The sequence below is a fragment of the Rhinolophus ferrumequinum genome, chromosome 14 (genome assembly GCF_004115265.2).
Source record: "Rhinolophus ferrumequinum isolate MPI-CBG mRhiFer1 chromosome 14, mRhiFer1_v1.p, whole genome shotgun sequence".
Classification (NCBI taxonomy): Eukaryota; Metazoa; Chordata; class Mammalia; order Chiroptera; family Rhinolophidae; genus Rhinolophus; species Rhinolophus ferrumequinum.
In genome coordinates this window covers 25,625,652-25,653,539 of record NC_046297.1, presented here as the reverse complement: position 1 = coordinate 25,653,539, position 27,888 = coordinate 25,625,652, and the positions used below count along the sequence as shown (strand labels likewise).

General features: G+C 34.1%; 1 protein-coding gene across 3 annotated transcripts in view; it reads right to left on the bottom strand.

Annotated features, from left to right (window-relative positions):
• RB1CC1 (RB1 inducible coiled-coil 1) overlaps positions 1 to 27,888 on the bottom strand; it is a 95,646-nt gene that overhangs the window by 51,303 nt on the left and 16,455 nt on the right. For 2 of the 3 annotated variants that reach the window (XM_033126915.1, XM_033126914.1), the window contains exons 2-8: positions 16,093 to 16,207; positions 15,025 to 15,144; positions 13,670 to 13,796; positions 13,301 to 13,471; positions 10,608 to 10,810; positions 8,410 to 8,833; positions 3,881 to 4,051 (exon numbers count right to left, since the gene is read on the bottom strand). In XM_033126915.1, the coding sequence (XP_032982806.1) occupies positions 3,881 to 4,051; positions 8,410 to 8,833; positions 10,608 to 10,810; positions 13,301 to 13,471; positions 13,670 to 13,796; positions 15,025 to 15,095 (1,167 nt within the window). In that variant the 5' untranslated portion in view covers positions 15,096 to 15,144; positions 16,093 to 16,207. Of the gene's footprint in view, positions 1 to 3,880; positions 4,052 to 8,409; positions 8,834 to 10,607; positions 10,811 to 13,300; positions 13,472 to 13,669; positions 13,801 to 15,024; positions 15,145 to 16,092; positions 16,208 to 27,888 lie in introns of those variants that run through there. The other variant, XM_033126916.1, reaches the window with a different exon arrangement.

Here is a 27,888-nt window from a genome sequence, read left to right as displayed (position 1 = left end):
GTGATTTTCAGGAGCAAAAAAAAAAAAAAAAGAAAGAAAGAAAGAAAGAAAATACCTAAGATAAGAGAATTGGAACTCCTGGTTTATTCAATCTTAGAAACAGGTATATAGAAATCTGGAGATTTTAAAGGCATGCAAATGACTACATATATTTGACTACATCAAAATTTAAAATTTCTGTATAGCAATCTTATCACTTTTATAATATGAAAAGAATTACCCAGACTATATAAAATAAATTCTTACAAAAATATTAGGCTAAAGGAAAGTTGGCAAATGGTGAGGCAGAGAAAATAAAAGGCAAACATTGATAAAAGGGAACTGTTCTTCTCATTAATTACTAGGAGTGTTGATTTTTCCTTTATGGGTGGTATTATAACATTACTAATTAATATTTAAAATGCACAAATACCCTAGGTCCATCAATTCCATTATTGGAGATTGTGCCTACATACCAGAACAGGCACATAAAAATAGATGTATTGGGATATTAAAACAACGTTTGTAAAAAGGAAAAACGAAAACAACCTAAATCATCATCAAAGAAAAGTACAGTTAAATAAATTGTTTGATTCGTTCTATGGAGAGTTAAAGAGAATGACACTGGAGAAGAAGTAAAAGATCAGGAATTCAAAGTTGTCTCTAGTAATGGTAGACTATAATGTAATGGTAATGCAGACTAAGCTTCCTGTTGCATTAGTTAATGGAGATCTAAGAAAGCAGTGAAAGAGTAAAACATAGTGAAGGGGCCAGGATCTAGGAGGAAACCTAGAGAGGTAAGGTCAGGCAACTAGAAATGCTTTGCCCTAGAGACAACTGCTGATTCCTGAAGAGGAGCCAAGGCTAAGAATAAGATCAGCAATCCTTCTGGTAGTTTCTCATGGAGCTAGGAAATTAAAAAAAAAAAAAAAAAAAAAAAAAATCATATCAGTGCCAGCCAAGGAAAACGACTATGAAACACACTTTGCATTAGTACCTCCAAAAAGCTATATTCCAGGAAACAGAGTTTACAAAAGTGGACTGGCCATCACAAGGACTGGAAGAACAACTTCCAATCACCTAAATCTCTGAAATTGGATTAAGGTGATCTAAGATTGCAATTGTCCCTACCATATGCCCAAAGCAAACAAATTCTCTCTAGAAGAAAATGTTAACCTAGGCTTTATATTTGATTTGTCTTATCAAAACTAATTAGGCACATGAAAAGTCAAGATCACATGAATTAAAACTATGAGAAATGAGAAAATATACATAGATACATAAGCACAGGTAATGGAGTTAACAGACATAGACTTTAAATTACTATATGCTTAATGTGATCAAAGAGGTAAGACTGAACCTTGATAATTTTAAACTATATAAAAGAACCAAATTGAAAAGGTAGAGCTAAAAATAAGAACAAAAATATGAAATCAATCTATAGATTTAACAGCTATTCAAAGCTGAAAAAGAAGCTGAAAATTAATCTGAACTATCAGGTCAAAAGAAACTATCTGAAATGAAACAGGTATGATGATATATACAGAAAACAAGGGTAAATGGAAAGGGCAAGGTGAAAGATCTAATATGTGTATAATTGGAATCAATAAAGAAGGGAAAGAGTAAGACAAAGACAAGATTTGAAGAGAAACTGATTGGGAACTTTCCCAAATCATTTAAGTCTTTAAGTCACAGTAGTACTACATTCAAGTAATACTACAAGCCCAACGCAGGAGAAATACAAAGAAAGCCACACCTTGTCATATAGTAGTAAAGCTCCTAAAAAAACAAACCAAAGGTACCGTGATAAAAACAAATCTCTAACAGCCTTGAAGTCTATGTCGGGAAACTACCATTCAGATATAAAGATGATTTACGGAAATTTTCAAATGACAAAAACTGAATTTGCCACTAAAAGGTAATACTAAAGGATATTTTAATGTATACTAGTCTTTAATACAGCAAATATTATGTAGGAGGGAAAAAAGCTAATAAACATTACAAATAAAATAAAATAAATTAAAAAATAATCCAAAAGGCAAAAGCAGAGGAAAAAAAGAACATAGAATTGAAAGAAAAACAAGAAAAATCAGAAATGGTTAAAGACAAATATTCAATAATTACCGTATATAAATGGACTAAAATGTTCCAATTAAAAGATTTCTCAAATTATTTTGAGGCCATCATAAACCCGATGCCAAAATTTGACAAATACATAACAAATGAAAAACATACACAAGTCAATATAATTTTGTTTGCCAATGTTAATATAAATCCAGAAATCCATAAAAAAGACAGTATGATATGACATTAAATTTATTCCAAGAATCCAAGGATGGTTCAAGATTAGAAGTAGAATGTAACTCTGTTAATCTGCTTAGTAAAGGGTTTCTACTAAACAAGCTAAGACATGGAAACAACCGAAATGCCCATCGGTAGATGACTGGATTAAGAAAATGTGGTACATTTATACAATGCAATATTACGCAGCCATAAAGAAGAAAGAAATCTTACCATTTGCAACAACATGGATGGACCTAGAGAACATTTATGTTAAGTGAAATAAGTCAGACAGAGAAAGATAAGTACCATATGATCTCACTTATATGCGGAATCTAAAGAAAATAATAAGTGAATGAACTAATCAGAAACAGTTTTGGAGACAAAGAGGAAAAACTGAGGGTTGCTAGATGGGCGGGGGGGTGGGGGTAAAGGGGAAGGTGAGGGGATTAGAAAACAATCAGTAACCACAAGATGGCCACGGGGTTTGAAAATTAATCTGGGGAACGTAATTTAGTGGTTACCAGAGGGTAAGGGAGTTGGGGGGTGGGAGATGAGGGTAAGGGGGATCAAATATGTGGTGACGGAAGGAGAACTGACTCTGGATGGTGAACACATAATGTAATTTATAGATGATGTGATACAGAATTGCACACCTGAAATCTATGTAATTTTACTAACAATTGTCACCCCAATTAAAAAAAAAAAAAAAAAAACCAACAATACTACAAACATTATAATGGTGACATGTTGGCCACTTTCTATAGATCAGGCATTAAACAAGGACACACACTATTGTGATTACTCAGCACTGTACTGGTCATCCAGTCAGTGCAAAAAGACAAGATAAAGAAATTCAGCTCACAGTAAGGAGGGTGGCTGGATCCAAACTCAAGAGAAAAAAGGAGAGAGTCTGGAAATTAAAAAATGAATTCAATTAGGAAACTATACATTTGTACCCACTAAGATGGTTATTCATATGTTCTAATGAAAAAACACAGGTACAGGGAAAATCCTGGCAGAAGAAAGTTAAACTAGAAAAGCAGCTGTGAAAATCAACTCTTTTGCTGTTTCCTAGAGTTTTTGCAGGATGGGTAGAGAGGACAAAGCAGTCATGAACTAAACAAAGTCACTACTGTGGGAGAAAAGGTTAAACCTTCTTTGCAATTCCATCACCTTCTTTTGGTTGTAAATCTGATTTGACAACACAGTTCTTGGAACACTGCACTAAATTAATTAGACCAAAAACCTAAGCATTAGTAAATTCTGTAAGATTTCTATTTTCCTTCTGTCCTTTATAAATTTCATTTATTCTTTTGTTTCTCTTTTAGTTTTTTTGAGAGGGGAGCAGGAGGTACTCAAATGTTTAGTACAATGACTGCTTTATCATGTCCTTTCAACACGTTTTTTCCCCAGCTGCTCAAAGCGTTTTCAGTTGTCATCTAAAACAGCCTCAGCTCAGTTTATCATAGTAGCAACATGCCTTTTTAACTACATGGGAACAGTATACTGCATTAGGATGAAGTGAAAACATGGAGTATACCAAATTGATATTGCACAGAAAACACTTGTATAAAAAAGCTACTAATTCCTTTTCCTGAGAGAAGTTTGAAATAAGCACCTGAGCAAGTTCTTTCTGCTCATTCACCAGCCGTCCACAGCTAGCAATCATCTGATCCAGAGCATACAGCCGATCTTCAAGTCCTTTAATGGCTTTCATATTCTGATTATCAAGTTTGGCAATAGTTTGACGGCATTCTACTATAAATGGTCGAATAATCCTTGGATCGAGCTAAATGACAAGGACACACACATGAATAAATGTTCAAATAGTTTAAAATATATTTCATACTATTTTGGTAATAGCTTCAGAGAAAAATGTAGAAAAGCAAAAAAGAAGGGAAACCTACGTTATTTTTTCACAAGAAGGTCAAGAACAAGACAATTATGTTAATAAAACAGAATTATTAATGGTTATATTGGAATATATAATTAGGAATACAGTTCCAGGAATTACACCTATCAATGTCACAAATTATTCAATTCTCAATATCCCAAAGAAAATGTTATTTTCAAGGTCTTACAAAGTAAAGCAGAGTTAAAAACAAAAACACATTCTTTGGTCATTAACAGTGTTCTCAATCCCACTTCCCTCAAAAACGTAACATCTTCAGCTTATCTCCCTCCTGAAGGTATCTTTATTCTTGGTCTTTATGTGCTCAGGGAATTAGATCAACTACACTTTCCTCTTTCCCTTGAAAAAACACTTCACACTGGCCGTCTTTTTGTATGCCCTCTCCATAAAAACCATTTAGCCAAAGATCACCAATGACCTCCTTTCACTTGCGGCTTTTATACACTTAGCATTGATTGAAGACAATCTTTTCCAAACTTTAAAAGCTTTTGGGCATTACCTTGACGGTTCCTTTACAGTACCCTCCTCTGTTCCTTTTCCTATCTAATCCATAAATATTAGATGAATCAGAAAGAATTAATGCTTAGCTTATTTTTACTTTTCCTTATATGACTTCAGTATAACTTCTATGGAGCTATCTCCCAACCCTTTTTTAATTCCTGATCCTTCTCATAAATTTTCAGCCATTGTATCTGATTGCTTGCTAATACCTCCATGTGGATATCAGCAATGGTATATGCTATTCATAACTGATTATAGTTGTCTCCTGTTGAAATCCCTAAATGGCTTCCTTCTGCCCGCAATAATATCCAAAAACCAAGCAAAAGCTTCAATGATCTGATATCAATAAATCCTTGCGGGCCTACCTTCTTTAGAAATTGAATTCCCTGTTACATCCAGACAAACCCTGTGTTTCTCTAGCTCTAATCTTTGTTCATCCTGATTGTCCCGCCTAGCTTTTTAAGTCCATCTCTGCCTCTTTGTAAGGGTCCTAGTCTACTACCACCTCTTTCAGGATGCCTTTCCTGATCTCTACAGACAAAAGAACAGTAAATTGTTTTATGTACAGTGTCTGGTACACAGAGAACATACAAAAGCAGTTAAAACTAAACTATTCTATTGTTAGTATCAAGAAACCAATATAGTTAATCAGAGGTTACATTTGTAACACCACCAATAAAAGTTAACAGCCATTATTTAAATATAGGCAGCAATTGCTCTGCACTGTATTAACTAAAACTTGTGTATATGTGAAGATTTTCTCACTTTTCTCAATTTTGTGATAACTGAGTCCAATGTGTACATATTTCAATCCAAAATATTGTACAAACCAAACACTAGCTGTATATTACTGTGATAAAGGGCTAAAGGAGACGACTAGAACAGACTCAAATATTCAACTTGGGCAAGGTTAACGTTATCATTGTCTTGCAAGAGAAGAAACTGTAAAAATTTTCTTACCCTCTCCATTCTTCCCATCCTACCTTTAAATCCACCCCTACTGCAATAGAGCAAACAATATCCCAATAAGATCACAAGTCTCCTGTATGAAATACTAAGACAAGATTCAATAAATTATCCTGGTATTATTCTGGACAGCTGAGAAATGAACTAAATGCACATGCCTCCAATTATTAACCATCAGCAAACCAGTTTGCCTTTTGTTGTACAACCTGAAAGAGAACATCCAAGAGTCGTTCTAACTTAATACACTACAACCGAAGAAAATAAGTATACAAAAATGCAGCAACAATTCTTATTTTTTCTTGACATATGAGGATGGAAAAATGAAAGTTTGTGAAGTTAGCATCTATCAATCAACACAAATATTATAAAACAGAGGATCCAAATGACTTATTATAGATGACAGAATAAATGAATGCCAGTGCCAGGATTTGAGCCCTTATGATTCCAAATCTACTGCAAGTTCCATAATACCCATGTCTTGACTAATTTCTTTAAAAAGATGTATATGATTTTGACAGTTGGAAATACATGTTACAAATATTGCTAAAACTGGGATTAGTCTGTAAAAATGGCTTTAAAAAGAATTTGCTTTAGGGGGCGGCTGGATGGCTCAGTTGGTTAGAGCGCGAGCTCCGAACAGGGTTGCCAGTTCGATTCCCACATGGGCCAGTGAGCTGCACCCTCCACAACTAGATTGAAGACAACAGCTGCTGCTGAGCTTCCAGATGACTCAGTTGGGTTAAATTCACACATGGGATGGTGGGTTGCGCCCCATGAAACAAAAGATTGAAAATGGCGACTGGATTTTGGAGCTGAGCTGCGCTCTCCACAACTAGATTGAAAGACAACTTGTAGCTGATGGGCCCTGGAGAGACACACTGTTCCCCAATATCCCCCATTAAAAAAAAAAAAAAAAATTGCTTTTATAGAAGAACATCAAACGATGTTCCTTTTTTTTAATTCATTGGCAAATAGCATTACTGCTATTAGGTAATCAAATAGGTTAGTATGTTTTGGAAAACTATGTAATGTGAGATCAAAAGAAAGCACCTCTGATGTGAGAGAAATCCCATACTCAATTCAACCAATCTTTAGAAATGGCAAAAGTGGTATCAAGATTAAATACATAAAACTACTGAGAGGAGAAAAATATTAATCTAATAAAAACATCATGGCAAAGTGCTATTTATTATGTGGTACATCCCATATTCTGCAAAATAAAAGCAGAAATATGCAAATTCTACAAAATCAATCTTCCTCACTTTTGAGCAAATGTTTTTTAATTGAATGGGCGTGTGCCACTAAAGACAGTGCTAGATTATAGGCATTATTTTAAGCCATGTTAACTAATTTTATAACAAATGAGTATAACCAAATAAAAGTTTGTATTTTGCTTTCACAATGAAATAGCCATATAAAATCACAGTCTTCAGATATTGTTGCTGTGTCCTATGAAAGTAACCATTAACTTCTGAGAGGTCAATATGTGATCCCCTAGTAAAAATACTATATATAGCTAACTTCTGTTTTCTGTAGGTACAAATTCCTGTGAATTTTCATCAAGACAAAAAAGGATTATTGTTTCTTCCTTCTTGTTACATAAAGTGAGTAAAACTTATGGCTCTGCTAAATTTCATTTAAATATGCAAACACAAAATCAATTTCAAGTCCTTTAAAACAGTAGTTCTCAGACTGTAGCCTATTCTCTGACTCATGCAGAATTATAAAAAAAGATACCTCAATCAATCTAATCACAATCATGTGGTTGATTTTCCACAATCATAGATGGAATTTTTAGGCTACTAAAATGTTAAAAGTTTATACAGAAACACTAGTTTCCACTCATTTTTTGGCAGTATAGTCCCCTGCCTCACCAACTGTCTTAATTGAAGCTTTTTTTGATGACAAATAATAAATGGTTAAAATGAAATGCGTACTCTAAAGGATGTCATTAAGAGAATGGATACTGAAAGAATTAAGAAGAAACCTAGAATTTATTTTTACAAGTTTTTCATTTTACTGTCCTATAACTTAAGTAAAATTTGTGCTATTTTGCAGACATCCCAGATAATGTGCTTCCTTTCTTTCAAAATCAAAGATCAAGTCTTTTTCTCAATGGAGACCGCTTTTAGAAAAGTTTAACTATTCTGCCAATTACCTTTAGACAACAGCAGCCTTGAAAATATTTTGTATTTCTGCATCACTAGAAACATGTGCCCCATCAACTTCCTTTCTGTCTTCAAAGATTTTCTATCATTTCATGTATGTATCAGATTTGAAGAGGTATTTGTTCCCCAGGTTTATAGTTTTTGTAAGTGTGTTTGGGGGAGAACTTAATCCAAGACACAGGCTCACTATAATTACAAAATACAAATAAAAACAATGTCTAAGTTCTGAATTTTAAAATATCTCAGGCACATGCAGTACTTAATATTTCTTCTTTTAAAAGTCAAACACAGGTTCCCTATGGAGGGACAGTGATTAGAAAGAGGCACACGTGAATATTTTGGGAGACGGAAATGTTCAACATCTTCTTTTGGGTGGTGGTTACTCCATAAACTAACCACTCAAGAACGTGCTTATTTCATTGAATGTAAATCATTCCTGGTGTTTAAAAAAAAAAAATTAACTGTAAAGATAACAAAATTTTATCTTTCACTCCAAGGCTCATTATTTCTACTGTAACATAATACTCATTCTGCCATTATATAAATAATATAATTTCAAATAGATAAAATGACAAGAAATATCAAAGTAACAATACTTACCCGGCTCATGGAATCAAAGCACTTCCTGACCAATGATTCTACATCATTAGGTCTGTCCTGAACATTTATCCAGTCTAACAAAGAAACATTAAAAAAAGGCAGATCTTCTTTAGCATCTATTGCAGTTTCATCCTGCTGGACAGTACTCTGACAAGATTCTTTAATTTCTTTTCCACTTTCAGCATCTGCAGTATCTGGGGCTACATGTTCCATTGACTTGTGAAATGAGGTTAATAAGGATTTGTTAGTTGTTCTAGGCATATCAGGAGAGAGCACCAGTTCAGTGGAGGTTTTCATTTCAGCTTTTTCTGAGCCTTCATGTTCAGGTAAAGAATCCAGTCTTCCCAAACATTCCCTGTAACTATGTCTGGTTAGGCACTCCAACAGCGGAATCTTGGCCATTACTGAAACCGCAGTTCCTAAACTTAAAATACAAAAGATATGTCAGTAAAATAACAGGACTGTTGTAATTAGAGATTAGCATTTTGAAAGATTAGCATTTTATTGTTACACACACAAATATTACCACCTATTATTATTATGTTATACATATACAATCTATGAGGTGTTCTTTAAAAGAAACCTAGTTAGATAGATTTGTATCAACACATTTAAATTCTATTTTAAGGTAAATGTTGCCAGTTTAGCACAAACAAGTGAACACCTGGTTTTTAATCAAACCCTAAGGTATAAGAAAGTTGTTACCTTAATAAATCAATTACTAATTTAAAAAGTAAAAAAAAAAAAAAAAAAAATGTACTATAGTCGTCCCTTACAGTATAATTTTTGATCTTTAAATCGGTCATGTATTTTTGATATACTGAAAGCACGGGATAAAATGAACAATCCTAATAAAGATTAAGGTAACTCTTACATTCATCACACCCTGAAAATAAACAGACAGGTAGAAGTATATTGTCAAAAGGTATGAGGAAAAGATAAAATCTTGATGATGAGACTTCTGTAAAAATATATATAAAATGATTCAGGCTCCCACATTAACATATCTAAGAGAACTCTAAATAACAGTTACTTGAAAATGTGTTTATATAAACTTTTAAAAGATATTTCTAATCTTAATCATTCCCTTCCTTCCCAAGATTTGTCCCATTGTCAACTTAAGGTCAAAATCTTCTAAAGATTCATTCCACAAAATACAGAAACTTCATTTTATAAACTTCACTTGAATGAATGAATGAATGAATGAATGAAAGACTATCCCTCCAATTCAACGTAATAATAAAATACAAACCAAAAAACTGAACACAAAAAATTGAAAACATATACACATACAACAAATGGCTACATTCATGAATTATTGCTGTATTTTTACATTCATTAGTCTTTTCTAAAAAGAAGCAAAGAAGCAATAGGTACCATATGTGTTTATATGCCAAGAACCAGAAAACCATCTAAATGAGAGCCAGAACACAATAGCTTTTTTCTATCTTAGAAAGCCTATATCATACGGCAACATTTAAACAGAAAAATAAAATTTTCCTTCATTGTCTAATGTTTGAAAACTTTTCCATTTTCATTAGATGTGTTATTTTTTTATTTTATCTTTACTTTATTGGAAATTTGGTAGCAGGTGACAGGAGGCAAAGATTCTTGGGTTAGTATAAGATTTCAAACATATTTTGAGCCTTCTACAACAAGAAAACAACATAAGAGGGCCGGCCCGGTGGCTCAGGCGGTTGGAGCTCTGTGCTCCTAATGCCAAAGGCTGCCGGTTCGATTCCCACATGGGCCAGTGGGCTCTCAATCACAAGGCTGCCAGTTTGTTTCCTCAACTCCAGCAAGGGATGGTGGGCTGCACCCCCTGCAACTAACAATGGCAAATGGACCTGGAGCTGAGCTGCGCCCTCCAAAACTACGATTGAAAGGACAACAGTATGACTTGGAAAAAGTCCTGGAAGTACACACTGTTCCCCAATAAAGTCCTCCTGTTCCCCTTCCCCAATAAAAAAAAATTAAAAAAAAACACAAGAAAATGAAATGTGGGGGAATCTGTCAAATATATGGTAAAACTGACCATAATTTTAGAGTCTATAAAAGTCATCATAAAAGTCTCAAAAAATGAACTTCAATTATAATAAACATATGGCCTATTAAAAATATTAGTTACTAACACTACTGATAAACTGCAAAGACATTTTAAACAAACATCTTATGATCCATTTTAATGGCACACATACTGAGTAAGTTTTAACTTGATGTCTTCTATGGATTGCAGATAATTTGAATAAATATTTTCAAACTTGAAAAGTAGCTTTTGGTAAGAATTTGAACAGTCTTCCAGATTGGCCATGATTGCAGCCCAGCCTTGGTGTTGAAGATGTTCATCATGGACCAGACTTTCACAGAAAGAGCTAAGCTTCTTGGCAACTTCATACATTTCCTATATTGGAAAAGAAACAGTAAAAGAAGGTTATGTTTCTGTGCACGTTTCCATATATGTACTTACATGTACATGTACGCATGAGTGCATTCTAAACACATTTTAAAGAAAGCATTGTTAAGAGAATGTTTTAGTTTGTCTTGTTTCTGCTTGTTATGATAGTAGCAAAAGAGAATTCATTGCTGCTGGAAGCATATATTGGTAGAACATCTAAGAGGGCAATTCAGAAACAACTATCAAAAGTAAAATGGTATCTATCATTTGGCAGTGATTCATTCCTCTTCTAGGAAATTATCCAAGAAGAGCTTAAACAAATAAAGCATACTAAAAGGTTCTTTATTCCAAAACTATGAAATGAAATGGAAACAATCATAATGTCAATCAAAAACTATTTATACCATATCTATAAAATGAAATTTATGTAGCATTTATAAGGATGAAATATAAGGATATGGAAAGATCAATATACAGTATTAAATTTGAAAGTCAGGGTGCTGGACTCATAAAGTGAATTTTCTATTTTTATATTATTATATAAAACATCAATTATAAGTGACCTATAGATATGTGAGCGATTTTTAAAAAGGGTTACAGGAGTATGTAATGCAGGGAAGCTTTCTGATGATAAAAATATATTAAAATTTCCCATTTTTAAAATTGTGGTAAAATTACACATAAAATTTACCATTTTAACCCATTTTAAGTGTACAGTGCAGTAGCATTAAGTCCTTCACAGTGCTATGCAACCATTACCACCATCCGTCTCCAGAACTATTTCATCCTCCCAAAATGAAACTGTATCCATTAAACAATTAACTCAACATTCCCCTCACTCTCTAGCCCCTGGTAACCACTATTCTACTTTCATTTCTATGAATTTAACTACCCTAGGTACCTCATATAATGAGGATCATACAATATTTGTCCTTTTGTGTTTGGCTTATTTCACTTAGCATATTGTCCTCAAGGTTCATCCATGCTATATCTCACATCAGAATTTCCTTCCTGTTTAAGGCTAAATAATATTCCATTGTATGTATATACCACATTTTGTTTATCCATTCATCTGCTGATAGACACTTCGGTTGTTTCCACCATTTGGCTATAGTAAACAATGCTGCTTATAAACAATGGTTATACATCATTATGTTTTATTACATTCTCCTGGAAGTGTTATCATTTAGCCTGTATTAATAGGCAAATACATATTTGACTTACCTTTTTCACAATTTGACTTATTATTTTTTTTTACATTTACCTACTAGTTCTATGTCTATCAATTTTTTAATTTTTTAAATGTAATGTTTTAATATCATGCCTTTAATTTTTATTTGTTCTTTTGATTTTTCTCTAATTGCTTAAAATTATATATCCTAGTTCGTTATTCTTTAATTTTTCTAATATTACATTTTTCTATTAATGTTTAGTATCTGTATTTTTCAACCCAATCAAAATTTTAGTACTTTTTAAGTGGCTTGTAATTGTATAGCCCAAAGTTTTACTAGTTTATTTGTACATCAAAATTCTTCCTTTGTTAATAATCCTAAAACAAATCTAAAGGACTCTATTATATAAATTCTGTTTACAGAATTTGTTTTTAAAAATAATTTTAGCTTCTCAAAAACATTTCTGACTCTAAAGCTTATTAAGTATGTTCCAAAGAGATGAGGTTATTCCCTTTTTATGTTAAAAATGGGATAGTTTCACAAACTAAAAAAAGTAAATATTAACTAATAATTCACTACTTTATTGATTTATTTTTATAAAAGTTAAATACTGTTGTTTGGTTGATTTTAAAGAATAACATTATTTTCAAGTCTAAAGTGAGTCTTACCACTGATAGCTCAGAGATGATATTATAGTTACATACTAGCAAGTAAAAAAGGAAAACCAGTAACTGGCAAACAATCCATGGAGACTGCAAGCAATACAACAGGTATACATTGGAAAGAAACTTTGTTTTCCTCCAAGACCTAAATATGGATCCAGAGGAAAGAATCACATTTTTAATAGTTCTTTAAGCTCTCTGTGGCTATTCTAACATAGGTACTTTATTGATGAAAGCAATGTTCAGAAGTCATTATCTGCATACCATCATTTAGGAAAGAAGTTGAACAGATCATGTTTAAGACTGTTTTCCACTCTACCGTTTTGTCATTGTTTGACAATGTAGAATGACTAATGATCTGTGGTCCTAAAATTTAAAAACCAGAAATACTAACCACAAAATACTTTTTTCGAAGAACTTTGTTATTTTTCACGTATTTTTAAATGTTACGTCTGTAATTTAGACTACTTTGCTATTTAGATTTCAATGTTTTTAGTAGTAATCAATTTGTTAGAATGTTCACTGATGCTTAGTAAGTTAATAAATTCATGAAAATATTATCAAGTATATGAATAAGACCTTATTGTATTAAATACACTTATTTGTAATTTTAAATTGTATTAGATATAAAGTAATAATATCAAAAAATATTTCTATCTTACCACTGCAAGCTGTGTCCTTGAAGCAACAGTGTGAAAAACTGCAGGCATCATAAGAGACTCTTCAACTTTTATTTCCATGTCATTTTCTGTTGAAAAGGTAGTTTTAGGAATAGCAGGTGGAAGTTCACATAAGATCATTTCTTTGTTAAAAAGAAAAATTGGATTTGTGTCCTATAGAGGTAAAATGCAAAAAAACAAAAACAAAACAAAAAAAAAACCTGAAGTAAAATGTTACAAATACTGAACATGCACATTGCCCTCAATATATGAAGCAGAAAAACCTTACTTTTGAACACTGACTGAGCTCCCAAGTCCCTATCTCATATGAAGTTGGAGCATGCTTGAAAGAAAGAGCTCTTGGACACCTACCGTCCCAGCACTGTAGGTGCACACTCTTCTATCTGCAGCCATGCATTCTCCTCCATTGACCACCAGCACCTGGTGCTGAATAGCAATCTTGTATTTGCTATGAATGGCATGCTTAAGATCTGTTACACTTTAATAAAAAGGTAAACAGTCAGTTATTTACATTTGCCCAATGACATTTTTATTATCAGAGTAGCACTACATCAACATATCTAATAGATTAATCAATTTCACAATCAGGTTTTCCACCAAAACAGTAGTAAAAAACATAAACTTCTTATCTCTGGACTTGGATTTCTTAATCAACTGGCTGATCTTTATGACTAAATCACCCATGTGCCACATCTGAAAGTGAGTCTATAAAATATAGACAGTAGACATATTTATTTTTGTGCTCTTTATATAATGTAGCAAAGAAACATGCTCAAATTAACATCAGGTCTGCTAAAATACTCAGAACACAGGATGTGTGTAAAAATCTCCACATCACATTACACAAACTGTATTAAGTCCAAACCATATGAAAACTGTTTCCTTTTCCCTACCTTTCAAAAAAATCATTCCTTTACAGGTAAAATCATATTTTATAAGAACTAGAACTTTAAGAAAGAAAATAATTTCACAATCCCATTTTTAAAACTAGGATTATTAGTTCCACAAATTATTTATAATATTTTCAGTGTCAAATTTATTTATTCTGTATTGCTAGCAAGTCTTTGCTTTGGAAATATTTGCTATTTGTATTTCCTCCCTGTTTGGCCTCAAAATATATCTTTCCCACCCTGAGATCTTTCCCCATTTTTCACAAATATAAGAGGGTGTTCATTAATCAAATATTTGAAATCCCTGCACAGCTGGAGAATTATTAAACATGCAAGTCCCACTAATTTGACTAAAAATATTAAACTGATTTTATTCTCTCATTAACAAACACTATTGTCTTTATTCATACAACAGAATAAAAACAAATTAACAAAAAACATGGGACTGATACATGTTACTTTATACAGCTAACAATAATTCTCTTAGCAATATCCTATGAAACTTAGAATAGCAATCAGGCTATTCTAAGAAAATTTACTTCTATTTGATAGCTTTGGTTTGCAATCAGTATGTTTGCAGGTAAGTTGTTTATTGTGAATAATAGTCATGCAAACAGAATAAAGCACAACTTAACAATTTTAACTAGCATTTTAGAAAAAGATAACTATTTTATGCTGGGATAAAATATTCAAGACTTGCCATATAACTAACTACTCTTAATTAACAAAGAAATAGTTTTCTTAAAATCAAATAGTTGGTTAGCTTTTTGACGCACAAAACGCAAAGTTGATGAGAAAAAACAAAATATAACTCACGTTTGCACTGTAAGTTCAGTGTCAAATGTTAGGGTAGTTCCAGTGTTAACCAGAAATACATACAACTTCATGATGATTTTGCTGAATTCTGTGAGCTTACACCTCACACTAGTACAGTTACTAAAAGAAACAGAAGTGGTCAAATTTACAAACAAAACTGCAAATACACATTAAGATATAGCACAGTTATAACTACATAAATAACAAAAAAACAAAACAGGTTTTTATGTTTAAGATGGGTAACTGGACAACTTAGTAAACTTGTTGTTTAAAAACAAATAAACAGTAATGAGACTAGGGAAAAGCATCAACTCTTCTACCATGAAAAAATAATTTAAAGAAGAAAGAGGCCAGTGGTTAAAAAAGTTATGTGTATACTTCACACTGTTCTCATGTACCCCTCTACATTAAGAATATAAAATTAAAAACAAAAATAAAAATTTGGTCAAATATCTTCCTAACTCTAAAAGTTCTTCCCCAAGCTTTTCATTATAACAATAAAAAATAGTCTCATGGTTAAATTTACTAATAGCAAATAAAAGTAGCCACTACTTGCAAGTTAGGGGAAATGAGTTAGCCCCAATTCCTTTCATTCAGCTGCCTCTGAGCTCCATCTCCATTCTGAGTTAGAAATCTTCCACAAAAGAAACTCTGGCCCTAATAGTTTTATCACCTCGTGAAGAACAGAAAGCACACAGGTCTAGAAATCAGAATATTTAAAAAACAACTCTGCCGTTAACTACTTGTCCAAGTCAAAACCTCATGTATAAAATAAAACTTCCTCATCTTTAAAATAAAGGGACAGATTTCAACACCTTGCATTTTATTTTTAACAAATGGAGGTAAAAAATTCCCAAAGATTAATGAAAGTGGTGAAAGACAACAATAAATAAATTCCCAGAAACTAGTAGGTATCTTTATGTTTTTTCCATGTGAGCTTTATTTAGAGTAAAATTATCAGGAAAGAAGGAAAAGGCAAAGAAGGTTTTAAAAATAATGCTTCCCAAATCATTATTTTAAATAGCCCCTAGATCAAAAACCATTATAAAGGAAGGAAGTATGACTTACCGTCAGGCACTGCGAAAAGAACTACCACTTTTCCTAAAAAGCAGGTTAAAACTGGCTTATGTTTGCTTTCCTTGACATTGGCAACTGAATGGCATTACTGGTTAAACTCCGTGAACTGAAAAAGAAAAATTACTGATTATAGAGAGAAATAATTCAGTATGTGACAATAACAATATGGTTATTATTCTCTTCCTTTTAAAATTATCTTTGGAAAGAGTAATCTCTACTTAAGTCTCTTTCCTACCTGCATGCACATTCACTAACACCATGAGCACTCCATTAAAAGACATCAAATACACGTCTCTAAAGAACTCCAACTGCCAAACCCTAAAATATCAGTCCTTAAAATATAATGGTTAAAAAAAGACCCTTCGTTACGCTAAGTGAAATAAGTCAGTGGGAGAAAGACAAATACATATGATCTCACTTATATGTGGAATCTAAAGAACTGAATAAATGAGTAAACAGAAATAGTCTCAGAGATATAGAGAAAAAACTGATGGTTGCTAGGAGGGAGGGGGTGGGGATGATGGAGAAGCGGAAGGGATTAGACAGCATAAATTGGCAACTACAGTATTGCCACAGGGATATGAAAGGCAATTTGGGGAATATAATCAATATTGTTGTAAAGATTTTGTAGGGTATCAGATGGGTACATGTCTTATCAGGAAGACCACTTCATGGACGGTGTAGAGGCTTGACCACTGCACTATACAACTAAAGCTGAAGCTGAATAATACTGTATGTCAACTATAATTTAATATATATATATATATATATATATATATATATATATATGGTCACAGGATATGGAGTACAGCATAGGGAAGAGAGTCAATGGAATTGTAATAGATATATATACAATATCAGAAGGGCAATAGATTAGGGGAGGAGAGTTACCGCTCTGTGAGGGGTAAATGTCTAACTATTGCATTGTTTTGTACACCTGAAACTAATAAAAAAAGAAAACGGAGGGAAAAAAAAGACACTGGGCTGTGGAGTCAGACTGCCTGAGTTTGATTCTGGCCCCATTACTTATATGCAATCTTGAGCAAGTCACTTAACTGTTTTAGTTTCTTTTGTAAAATAGGAATAAAAAATGATACTTTGAGCGGCTGGTTGACTCAGTGGTTAGAGCACAGTGCTTGTAACACCAAGGTCGCAGGTTCAATTCCCACATGGGCCAATGAACTGCACTCTCCACAACTAGATTGAAAACGACGACTTGACTTGGAGCTAAGCTGTTCCCCCCACAACTAGACTGAAAACGACGACTTTACATGGAGCTGATGGGTCCTGGAAAAACACTGTTCCCCAATATTCCCCAATAAAAATTAAAATTATAATAATAATTATGTAAACTTCTGTATTTGTGTTAAAATAAATAAATAAATGATATCTTACAGAGCCCCTCCACCTCCAGGTATCCACACTCTAGTGAAATCCTCATTCCCACTGCACCCCCACCCCAGTGTGGGCAAGATCTGTGATCTGTTTCTAGCCTGTGGAATATGGCAAAGGTTTGGAATGTCACTTACATGACGGCTATTTAAGATTATAACTCCCACCTTGCCAGCTGAGTCCCTCCCTTGCCAGCTTTGATGAAGTAATAAGCTGTCATATGGAGAAGCCTACATGGCAAGAAACTAAAGTCGGCTTCTGGCCAACAGCCAGCAAGAACATGAAGGCCTCAGTCCTACAAGGAATTGAATCTTGACAGCCACCATGAGTTTGGAAGCAGATCATTCCTAGTCAAGCCTCAGACAGGACCCCAGTCCTGGGTAACATCTTCAATGATGTCTTGTCAGAGACCCTGAAATAGAGGAACCAGCCAAGCCATGCCCAGAAACTGCGAAATAATACATTTCTGTTGTTTTAAACAGGTAAGATTGGGGTAATTTCTTAACTCAGCAAGAGTATCCCACATCATAGGGATATTACCATAATTGAGTGAGAAAAAAAATGTTCATGTATTAGTAAGGAGTTGGCAGATAATAACAATTCGATAACCCCAGTACCCCTTCTTGGGCTCGTCCTCCTTTGCCAACTTTCCAGTGTTTGAGTGGGATCTCAACCCTTTCTTATTCACCCTGTATAAGTAGCTCACCTACTCCCATGGTAGCAGCTATCGCCACTGTTCACTGCTGGCTATCAAAGCTGGCCCACATCTTTCTCTAGACTTGAGTTGTTGATCCAACCTGCTCAAACCCAACAAATCCAACTTGCTTTCCTATATGCATGTCATTATTACTGTTTCTAAAATTAAACTCCTTACCTTCTCTGCTCACTAACTCTTTTGCTGAAACATTCGAATATGTTTTCCTGTGGCTTTTACTATTAAGAACAAAGATGTTTTGTATGCCATATTGTATAACATTTTGTAATAAATGTTTTATGTCATCAATTCCATTAGATTCTAATTTATCTATACTTAAATGTTAATTGACGCCACTTAGTATGTTTTGAGTATTTTTTGCTAAAATTCAATATAATGGTAAATTTATTACCATATAACAAAGGTTTAAAATAAAAATGTCATTTATGTACAAAGCAGCTCAAAATGTTATTAAATGCATAAAATAGTCAAAATATCAACTTTTTATTTTTTGCGGACTTTTGATACATTTTGTGAAAAAAAACTGGATATCAATTAACACAGTGAAAGAACTAAACGTACTCACTTTTCATTTTGTTGTTATTGTTGATGATGGAATCTACATTCACCAAATCTCTCAAGTACTATGCTAGATCTTTCATCTTCCTCACAGATATATTGACTATGTATTCGTATTCCAGTGCTATTGCCTTGAAATCAGGCCCTGGTTGTCTCTGGACTTTTACAAAAGTTTTTTACCACCTACTCCTTTTTTTCTCTATCCCTAGTCCACCAACCTTCACACTGCCTTCAAAGAGATCATCCTAAATCAAGTTTAGAATGATCAAGCTGATTCAGTTTTTCTGCTGCTTTAAACTAGCCGCTATTATGATTTTCACGGTAGCAGCTACCATTTGTATTTACTATCTTCCAGACAACTACTCTAAATGCTTTATTATGAAATGCACTCATCTGACCCTCACAAGAATTCTTGCGATAGGTAGATAATATTATCATCCTCATAGATTAAAAAAACTGAGAAATACTTAAGTAATGTCGTAGGTTAATGAGTGAGGATTCAAACAGAGGCAGTCCGATTCCACCTTCTCATCCCTTTCATGGTCACTTTGACTTTGAGGAAGAGCCAGAAGTTGCACAGTGCCAGATCTGGTGAATAAGGTGGATGAGGACACACTGTAATGTTTTTATTTGACAGAAATTGCCGTACCAGAAGCGATGTGTGACACGGAGGCTTTCCGTTGTGATCACAAAATATAGTGAATGCTGCTGCCAAGTGCCATTCAATGGAAAAGCAGGGATCTCCAATATGGGAAGCAGCACATCAAACCTTAGTAACAGTGTTTCCACTTGTTCAGGGCAGTTGGGTGTGAGTTACTGTTGAGAGAAAGTTTCCTCCACTATGACAATGCTTCCTGTAACACATCGCTTCTGGTATGGGAATTTCTGTCAAATGAAAACATTACGGTGTGTCCTCATCCACCTTATTCATCAGTCTGGCACTGTGAGACTTCTGGCTCTTCCCCAAAGTCAAAATGATTCAGGACATCGAGGCAGGCACACAGCGCAACTACAGACCCTCACGAAAGAGGACTTCCAGAACTGCTTCAGAAAATGGCAAGAACGATAGGTTAAGTGTGTTCGAAGCGAGGGGGGTGGTGTTTTGAGGGGAATTAATGGCAATGTGTCTTTTACTGTAATACTTTTTTTAAATTTAAACATTCACTATACTGTCTGATCACACCTCATACTGAATGTGTGCTTCTATGCTTGCATTTACATCCATTGTGATGTCTCTGTTCATATTTCTCCCATTTACTGAATAGCAAGCTTCTTTAAAGCAAGGACCATGCATTCCTAAGAACCAGCTCTACAATAATTGCTAAAAAAATGAACAAATAATCCTATACTAGTAAAGGATTGTTCTATATCCTTGTGAAGACTGCTAAGAAGTTGCATGCTTTACACCTACCACAGGATTTCTTCAGGTTGTTCTCAAAGAAAAATCATCCTACATTTTCCAACGTCATTATATCCACTATGATAAGTAAGGCTCCCATTTTATTCATCATCAACAGGTTTGCCCCACCACTACAATTTATGGGTGATTCAGACTCTATAAATGCAGCTCCAATGACTCGGCCCAACTAAACAGATATTAAAGTTCTATTTAACTAAAATATACTAACAGGGGTTGGAACTCATGTCTAGGGAGAGATGTGGGCTAGCTTTGGGAGCCAGCAGTCAACAGTGGCGGTAGCTGCCGCCATGGGAGTAGGTGAGCTACTTATACAAGGTGAATAAGGGAGGGTGGAGATCCCACTCAAACACTGGAGAGTTGGCAAAGGAGGACGAGCCCAAAAAGGGGTTCTGGGGTTATCGAATTGTTATCATCTGCCGACTCCATACTAATACATGAACATTTTTTTCTCACTCAATTATGGTAATATCCCTATGATGTGGGATACTCTTGCTGAGTTAAGAAATTACCACAATCTTACTTGTTTAAAAAAACACAAATGTATTATTTCGCAGTTTCTGGGCATGGCTTGGCTGGTTCCTCTGTTTCAGGGTCTCTCACAAGACTGCACTGAAGGTGTTGGCCTAGGTTTGGATTTTTAATCTCACAGATTTACATTTTTTCCTTATACTTAGCATTATATGCATAAAGTAGATTCCTAGAAGTAAAACTGCTGAGTCACAACATTCAGATATTTTAAGGCTATTAGGATTGATTCCTTTACCAATTTATACTTTTCAGGTAATACACCCAATTAAAAAGTCCACTACATCCTTGTCAATATCATATTTTTAAATGCTTGCTAATATTACTTATTGTATATTTAAACACTATCATTGATTATTGCTGAGTTTGTACTTTATCCATTCATAGACTGCGTATTATGTACAATGCACTAAGTTAGACTTGGAATGCAACGTAAACAAGATCAACGTAATTCTAAGACTACTATAAACCTCAATTACCAGAAAAAATGAAATCCCTATCTTACAGGGTTGCTAAAAAAATTAATCAAGACAACATATATATAAAGCACCCAATGTAACATCTAAGATAAGCACTCCATAAATGTATGCAACATAGATTTTGTACACTCAAGTGCCAGGCACTGAAGATATACAAATGATGAGGGGAAACTTGTAAAGTCTGCAGCCAGGAAAAGTAGCCAGAATTAACATAAACATGGTACTTTCTAAAAAGTGACAGGGAAATATGAAAGGCACTTACATTGACAAGTGAAGAGGAGCCAGAGAGTACAGCTCTAGAAAAGGCATGCAGATCTTAGAGAAGATGGCAAGAGAAGAAGCTAGAGAGATAAGTAGGAAGTCATATGACTGTGTTCAATAAAAGTTTGATGAATGAAAAGGGTGAATGGATTATTAAAGGCCCCAAAATGCCAAATCCAAAAGTATAGACTTTAACTTACAGGTTAAAAGGAGACATTGTGTTTTCTAAAGGATTGGGTAGTTAAAAGAATGGTGATACCTACTTTCAGAAAGAATAGCTACAAAAAAAGTATTTATTTTTAAGTAAAACCAATTCCAAAATTTATGCATGCACTTTTCTATCCTGTATTCTTTAAAGATATGGATATTGTTGGCTTAACAAATAGCTACCATCGATTGCAAACTTGAACTAAAGGCTATACCAGCTACAGGATCTCCTCACAATTCCTACTATGAGAAAGGTCAGTATTCCTCATGAATCAAATGACAGAACTGTGATACAAAAAAGTTCAATTATTTTGCCACGTTATGTAGCAAGAGAGCACTACAACCAGAGTGAAAACCCATGAGTCAATCTAGGAGGAAAGAAAAACGTAAATGTACTACGATAACATATGCAATAAGCACACTGTATGACCTGACAATTAACTGTTTCTTTAGAAATTCCAATACTTTTTTCCCACCAATTATACCACTTTCTAAGACCATTTTTAAGACTTCATTTTTCCACATACAATACAAAAAAACTTCCAAGATTAAGGGGAGTACGATGGCAGAACACTTGGAATGTGACATGGTAAGGTTTTCTTTTTCTTATGAGGTCTAAGGCATTATAAAAACAAAGCTAGATAGATGTAACGTATGGTGTGGGGTGGGGGCAGTAGTGAACAGACTGTCCAAGAATCAACAAGAGTAGGCCCTTCTTTTTTTCTATAAATAGCCTACAGGAATCTTGGTAAATAGGACTGAAGACCTCCTCCTCAGCATTACTACTAACTGACCAGGGACTTAAGGTCATCTCCTACATATCTATCTCCCCCTACTCTTCAAGTGGCTGGTTCCTATTCATCTTTCAGAATTTTTTTTTATGTGTATTATTCCACTTTTTTTCCTTTTGTCCCTCCACCATTCTTTTATTCCCATTGCCCGAACCCCCTCCCCCTGGCAACCATTAGCTTGTTCTCAACATCTATCTGTGTTTCTATTTTGTTTTACTTATTCATTTGTTTTGTTTTTCTAGATTCCACATGTAAGTGAAATCATATGGCATTTATCTTTCTGTCTCCCTTTAGGTCCATCCATGTTGTCACAAATGGCAAGATTTCATTTTTTACAGATGAATAATATTCCATTGTGTGTGCACACATGTGTGTGTGTATATATATACATGCCACAACTTCTTTATCCGTTCATCTATTTATGGACGTCAACGTTGCTTCCATGTCTCGGCTATTACTACTAATGCTGCAATGAACATACAGGTGCATGTATCTTTTCAAATTCGTATTTTTGTTTTCTTTGGATAGATACACAGAAGTGAAATTGCTGGATTGTGTGGCAACTGTTTTTAATTTTTGAGCCATTCCTTATTGTTCTCATGGTTGCTGCACTAATTTACACTTCCACTAACAGTGTACAAAGGTTCCCTTTTCTCTATATCCTTGCCAACACCTGTTGGTTGAGTTATTGAGGATAGCCATTCTGACAGGTGTGAGGTGATATCTAATTGTAGTTTTAGTTTGCATTTCTCTGATGATTAGTTATGTTGAGCATCTTTTCATATGTCTATTGTCCATGTGCATGTCTTCTTTGGAGAAATGTTTCTTCAGGTCATGTGTCAATTTTTTAATCAGATTGTTTGGTTTTTGGGGGGTTAGACTGTATGAGTTCCTTATATATTTTGAGTATTAACCTCTTATTGGATGTATCATTTGAGAATATTCAGTTGTATGGTTGTATTTTCATTTTATTGATGGTTTTCTTAGTTTGACATGGTCCCACTTGCTTTTTCCTTTTGTTTCCCTAGCCTAAGGAGACATATCCAAAAAGATATTGCTAAGTGCAATCAATGTCAAAGAGTTTGCTGCCTTTGTTTTCTTCTAGTTTTATGGTTTCAAGTTTTACTTCTAAATCTTTAATCTATATTTTATATATGGTGGAAGAGTGATCCAATTTTTTTTTTTGCATGTTATCAGACCAGTTTTCCAGCAACTTAAATTGAAGAGACTGTCTTTACCACATTGTATATCCTTGACTCCTTTTGTCATAGATTAATTGACCATATAAGCAAGGACATGTTTTAGCACTCTCTATTCTGTTTCATTGATCTATATATGTTTTTATGCCAGTACATACTGTTTCGATTATGTTTTGATTTGTAGCTTTGTAATATAGTTTGATATCAGGGAGTTTGCTACCTCCCACTTCTTTCCCAAAATTTCGTTAGCTATTCAGAATCTTTTGTGGTTCCATATAAATTTTACAATTGTTCTGATTTTGAAAAGAATGTCATGGGTATTTTAATAGGCACTGCACTGAATCTTTGTATTTAGGTAGTAAGAACAATTTAATATTAATCTTTCCAATCCATGAGCAAGTTATATCCTTCTGTTTATTTATTACCATCTTCAATTTCTTTCTTCCACGTCCTGTAGTTTTCAGAGTACAAGTCTTTCAATTCCTTGATTACATTCTTTCCTAGGTATTTTATGCTTTTTGATGCAACTGTAAATGGGAGTGTTTTCTTAATTTCTCCTTTTGAGTGTTCATTATTGGCATATAGAAATACAACAGATTTCTGTATACTGATTCTGTATCCTGCAACTTTACTCAATTTATTAACTAGTTCTAATAATTTTTGGTAGAGTCTTTAAGGTTTTCTATGTCCAGCACCATGTCATCTGCAAAAGTGACAAATTTACTTCCTCCTTTCTGATTTGAATGCTTATTTCTTTTTCTTATCTGATTGTTGTGGCTAGCACTTCCAATACCATGATGAATAGGAGTGATAGTTGACACCCTTATCTTCTTCCTGATCTTGCAGGGAAAGCTTTTAGCTTTTAACCACTGAGTATGATATTAGTTGTGGGTTTATTACATACAGCCTTTATTATGTTGAAATATGTTCCTTCTATACCCATTTTGTTGAGTGGTTTTATCATAAAAGGATGCTGAATTTTGTCAAATGTTTTTTCTGCATTTATTAAGTTGATACGGTTTTTATCCTTTGTTAATGTGATGTATCATGTTGACTGACACATTGTTGAACAGGTGTTGAACACTGATAACAGTGTATCTTTGAGTCCCTGGGATGAATCCCACTTAGTCGTGCTGTATAATCCTTTTAATGTACTGTTGAATGTAGTTTGCTAATATTTTGTAGAATTTTTACATCTATGTTCATCAGGATATTGGCCTATAATTTTCTTTATACTGTCTTTGGTTTTGGTGTCAAGGTAATACTGGCTTTGTAAAATGAGTTTGGAAACATTCCTTCCCCTCCATTTATTTTGAAATGGTTTTAAAAGTACAGGCATTAGTTTATTGAATATTGGTAGAATTCACCTGTGAATTACACAGTCTGCTTCTGGATTTTTGTTAGTTTTTTTATTACTCCTTCAATTTCATTGTTAGTAATTGGTCTGTTAAGATTTTCTATTTCTTCCTTGTACAGTGTTGGAAGGTCACATACTTCTAGAAATTTATCCATTTCTTCCGCAATGTCAAATCTGTTGGCATACAATTGTTCTTAGTATTCTTCAATGACTCCTTGTATTTCTGTCCTGTCAGTTGAAAGTTCTCTTTCATATAAATAAATTTATGAATTTATTTATATGGGCTCTCTCTTTTTTCCTGGATGAGTTTGGCTGATGGCTTGTCCACTTTGTTTATCTTTTCAAAGAACTTAGTTTTACTGATCTCTTCTATTTTTTTTATTATTTCTATTCCATTTTTTTCTGCTGATGTCAACTATTTCCTTCCTTCTGTTTACTTCCAATTTTGTATATTCTTTTTCTAGTTAGTTTAGGTGTAGAGTTAGATTGTTTATTTGGGATTTTTCTTATTTCGTGAGGTAGGCCTGTATGCTATGAACTTCTCTCAGAAGTGCTTTTGCTGCATCCCATAAATGTTAAAAAGTTGTGTTTTCATTTTGATTTGTCTCAAGGTAGTTTCTGACTTCTTGTTTGATTTCCTCTTATCTACTGGTTGTTTAGCAGTATGTTGTTTAGTCTCCACTTATTTGTCTTTTTTTCCAATTTTCTTCCTAAAGTGCATTTCTAGTTTCATGCCATAGTGGTCAGAAAAGATTCTTGAAATGATTTCAATATTCTTGAATTTACTGAGGCTTGTTTTGTGGCCTAATATGTGATCTACCCTGGAAAATGTTCCATGTGCACTTAAAAAATGTGTTCTGCAGTTTGGGGATGAAATGTTCAATAAATTTCTATTAAATTGGTCTGGTCTAATGTCACATTTAAGGCCATTATCTCCTTATGAATTTTCTGTCTGGTTGATCTTTCCACTGATGTGAGTGGGGTATTAAAATCCCCTACTATTACTGTATTACTGTGGATTTCTTCCTTTATTTTCATTAATAATTGCTTTATATATTTAGGTGCTCCTATGTTGGTTGTGTAGATATTTTAATTTTTTTTGTCTGTTTTAAAGTCTATTTTGTCTCACACGAGTATTGCTACCCCAGCTTTCTTTTCATTTCTATCTGCATGTAATATCTTTTTCTATCTCTTTATTTTCAGTCTGTGTGTCTTTTGATTTGAATGGAGTCTCTGGTAAGCAGCATATAGATGGGCCATTTTTTAAAATTCATTCAGCCATCCTGTGTCTTTTTATTGGAGCATTTAATCCATTTACATTTTAAAGTAACTATTAATAAGTACATATTAAACTTCTTGGCATTTGTTCTTTTTTGTTGTTTTTATAGGTTTCCTCTATTCCTTTCTTCTTCTCTTGTCCTCTTCCCTAATGGTTTGCTGGTTTTCTTCAGTGTTTTGCTTGGGTTCCTTTCTTTTTATTCTTTGTAAAGCTTTTGTAGGTTTTTGGCTTGTGGTTACCATAAGGTTTATGTATATCATTCCATATCTATAGCAGTCTATTTAAGATGATGCTATATATTAAAGCGCAAATATATTCTGTAAGGTTTATATTTTTATTCCTCCTATACTCTCTATCTTACTGTCATATTTTAGATCTTCTTCTATTGTGTATCTCCTAACTACTTTTTGTAGCTTGAGTTTAATACTTTTTTCTTTTGGCTTTCATAGTAGCTCCTTATATGTCTGATTTGCGGAGTTTATTAAATATTTCGCTTTACTTGTACGATATTTTCCTTTCTCATATTTCCTTAGTTCTGGTTATGGCCTTTCCTTAACCAGTTTCTGTTCCTTTCTCTCTTTCTTCTCTTTATTGGATCCCTACAATGCAAATACTTGAGCACTTTATGTTTTCCCAGAGGTCCCTTAAACTATCCTTTTTGTTGTTGTTGCTGCTGTTATTATTTTTCTTTTTGCTGTTCTCATTAGTTGATTTCCAGTAGTATGTCTTCCAGGTCACTGATCCATTCTTCTGTATTAGCTAATTTGCTGTTGATTCTTTCTATTGTGTGTTTCATTTCAGTTATTGTATTTAGGTCTGCTTGGTTCTTTATTGTACTCTTTTTTGAAGTTCTCCCTAAGTTCCTCTATTTCATTCTCAAGTTTGATGAGCACCCTTATGCTGCTTTGACTGTTTCTTTGAATTCTATGTCAGCAAATTACTTTCTCTATTTTCCTTAGGTTTCTTTTGTGTTTTTTTTTTCCCCTCAGTCCTGGAGATTTTTCTTGTTTCTTCACTGAGAGATAGTCTCCTGTTTTTTCATATATATATATTTTATTTCCTATGTTTATTTATATGAATCAGATAAAATAGCTATCTCTCCCAGCCATGAAAAAGTAGCCTTATGTAGAGGCAGCCTCTATGTAGGCTGTGTGTGCCAGGTGGTTTAGGCAGACCAATAGGAGCCAAGTGGGTGCCTAAGGCATCCGGGGCACTGGCCTACCGAACCAGAGTGGCTCCAGGTGAGCAGGCCAGGTGCGAGTAATAATGCCCTGTTGATCCTGCCTGTTGCCTTTGTTTGGAGCCAAAATGGAGTTGGGCGTTGTGTCCGGGATTAAACTGCAGCAACCTTGCAGTTTGGCCAGAGCACCTGGATAGAGAACATGCCCCCGCCCCCGGAGGTGGAGGGAGGCTTAAACAATTGCGCTCACCATCACCTCTGACCCTGGAGAATTTCCGCAGATCCCCAGCATCCTCTCTACAGCCTCTCTCATTTGTTGTACAGAACATGGTCTCATGTTGACGGACTTCTGTGTAGGCTTTACATGCTGGGTAGTTTTAAGAAGCCAGTTGGAGCTGGGTAGGAAATTAGGAAACCTGGGACA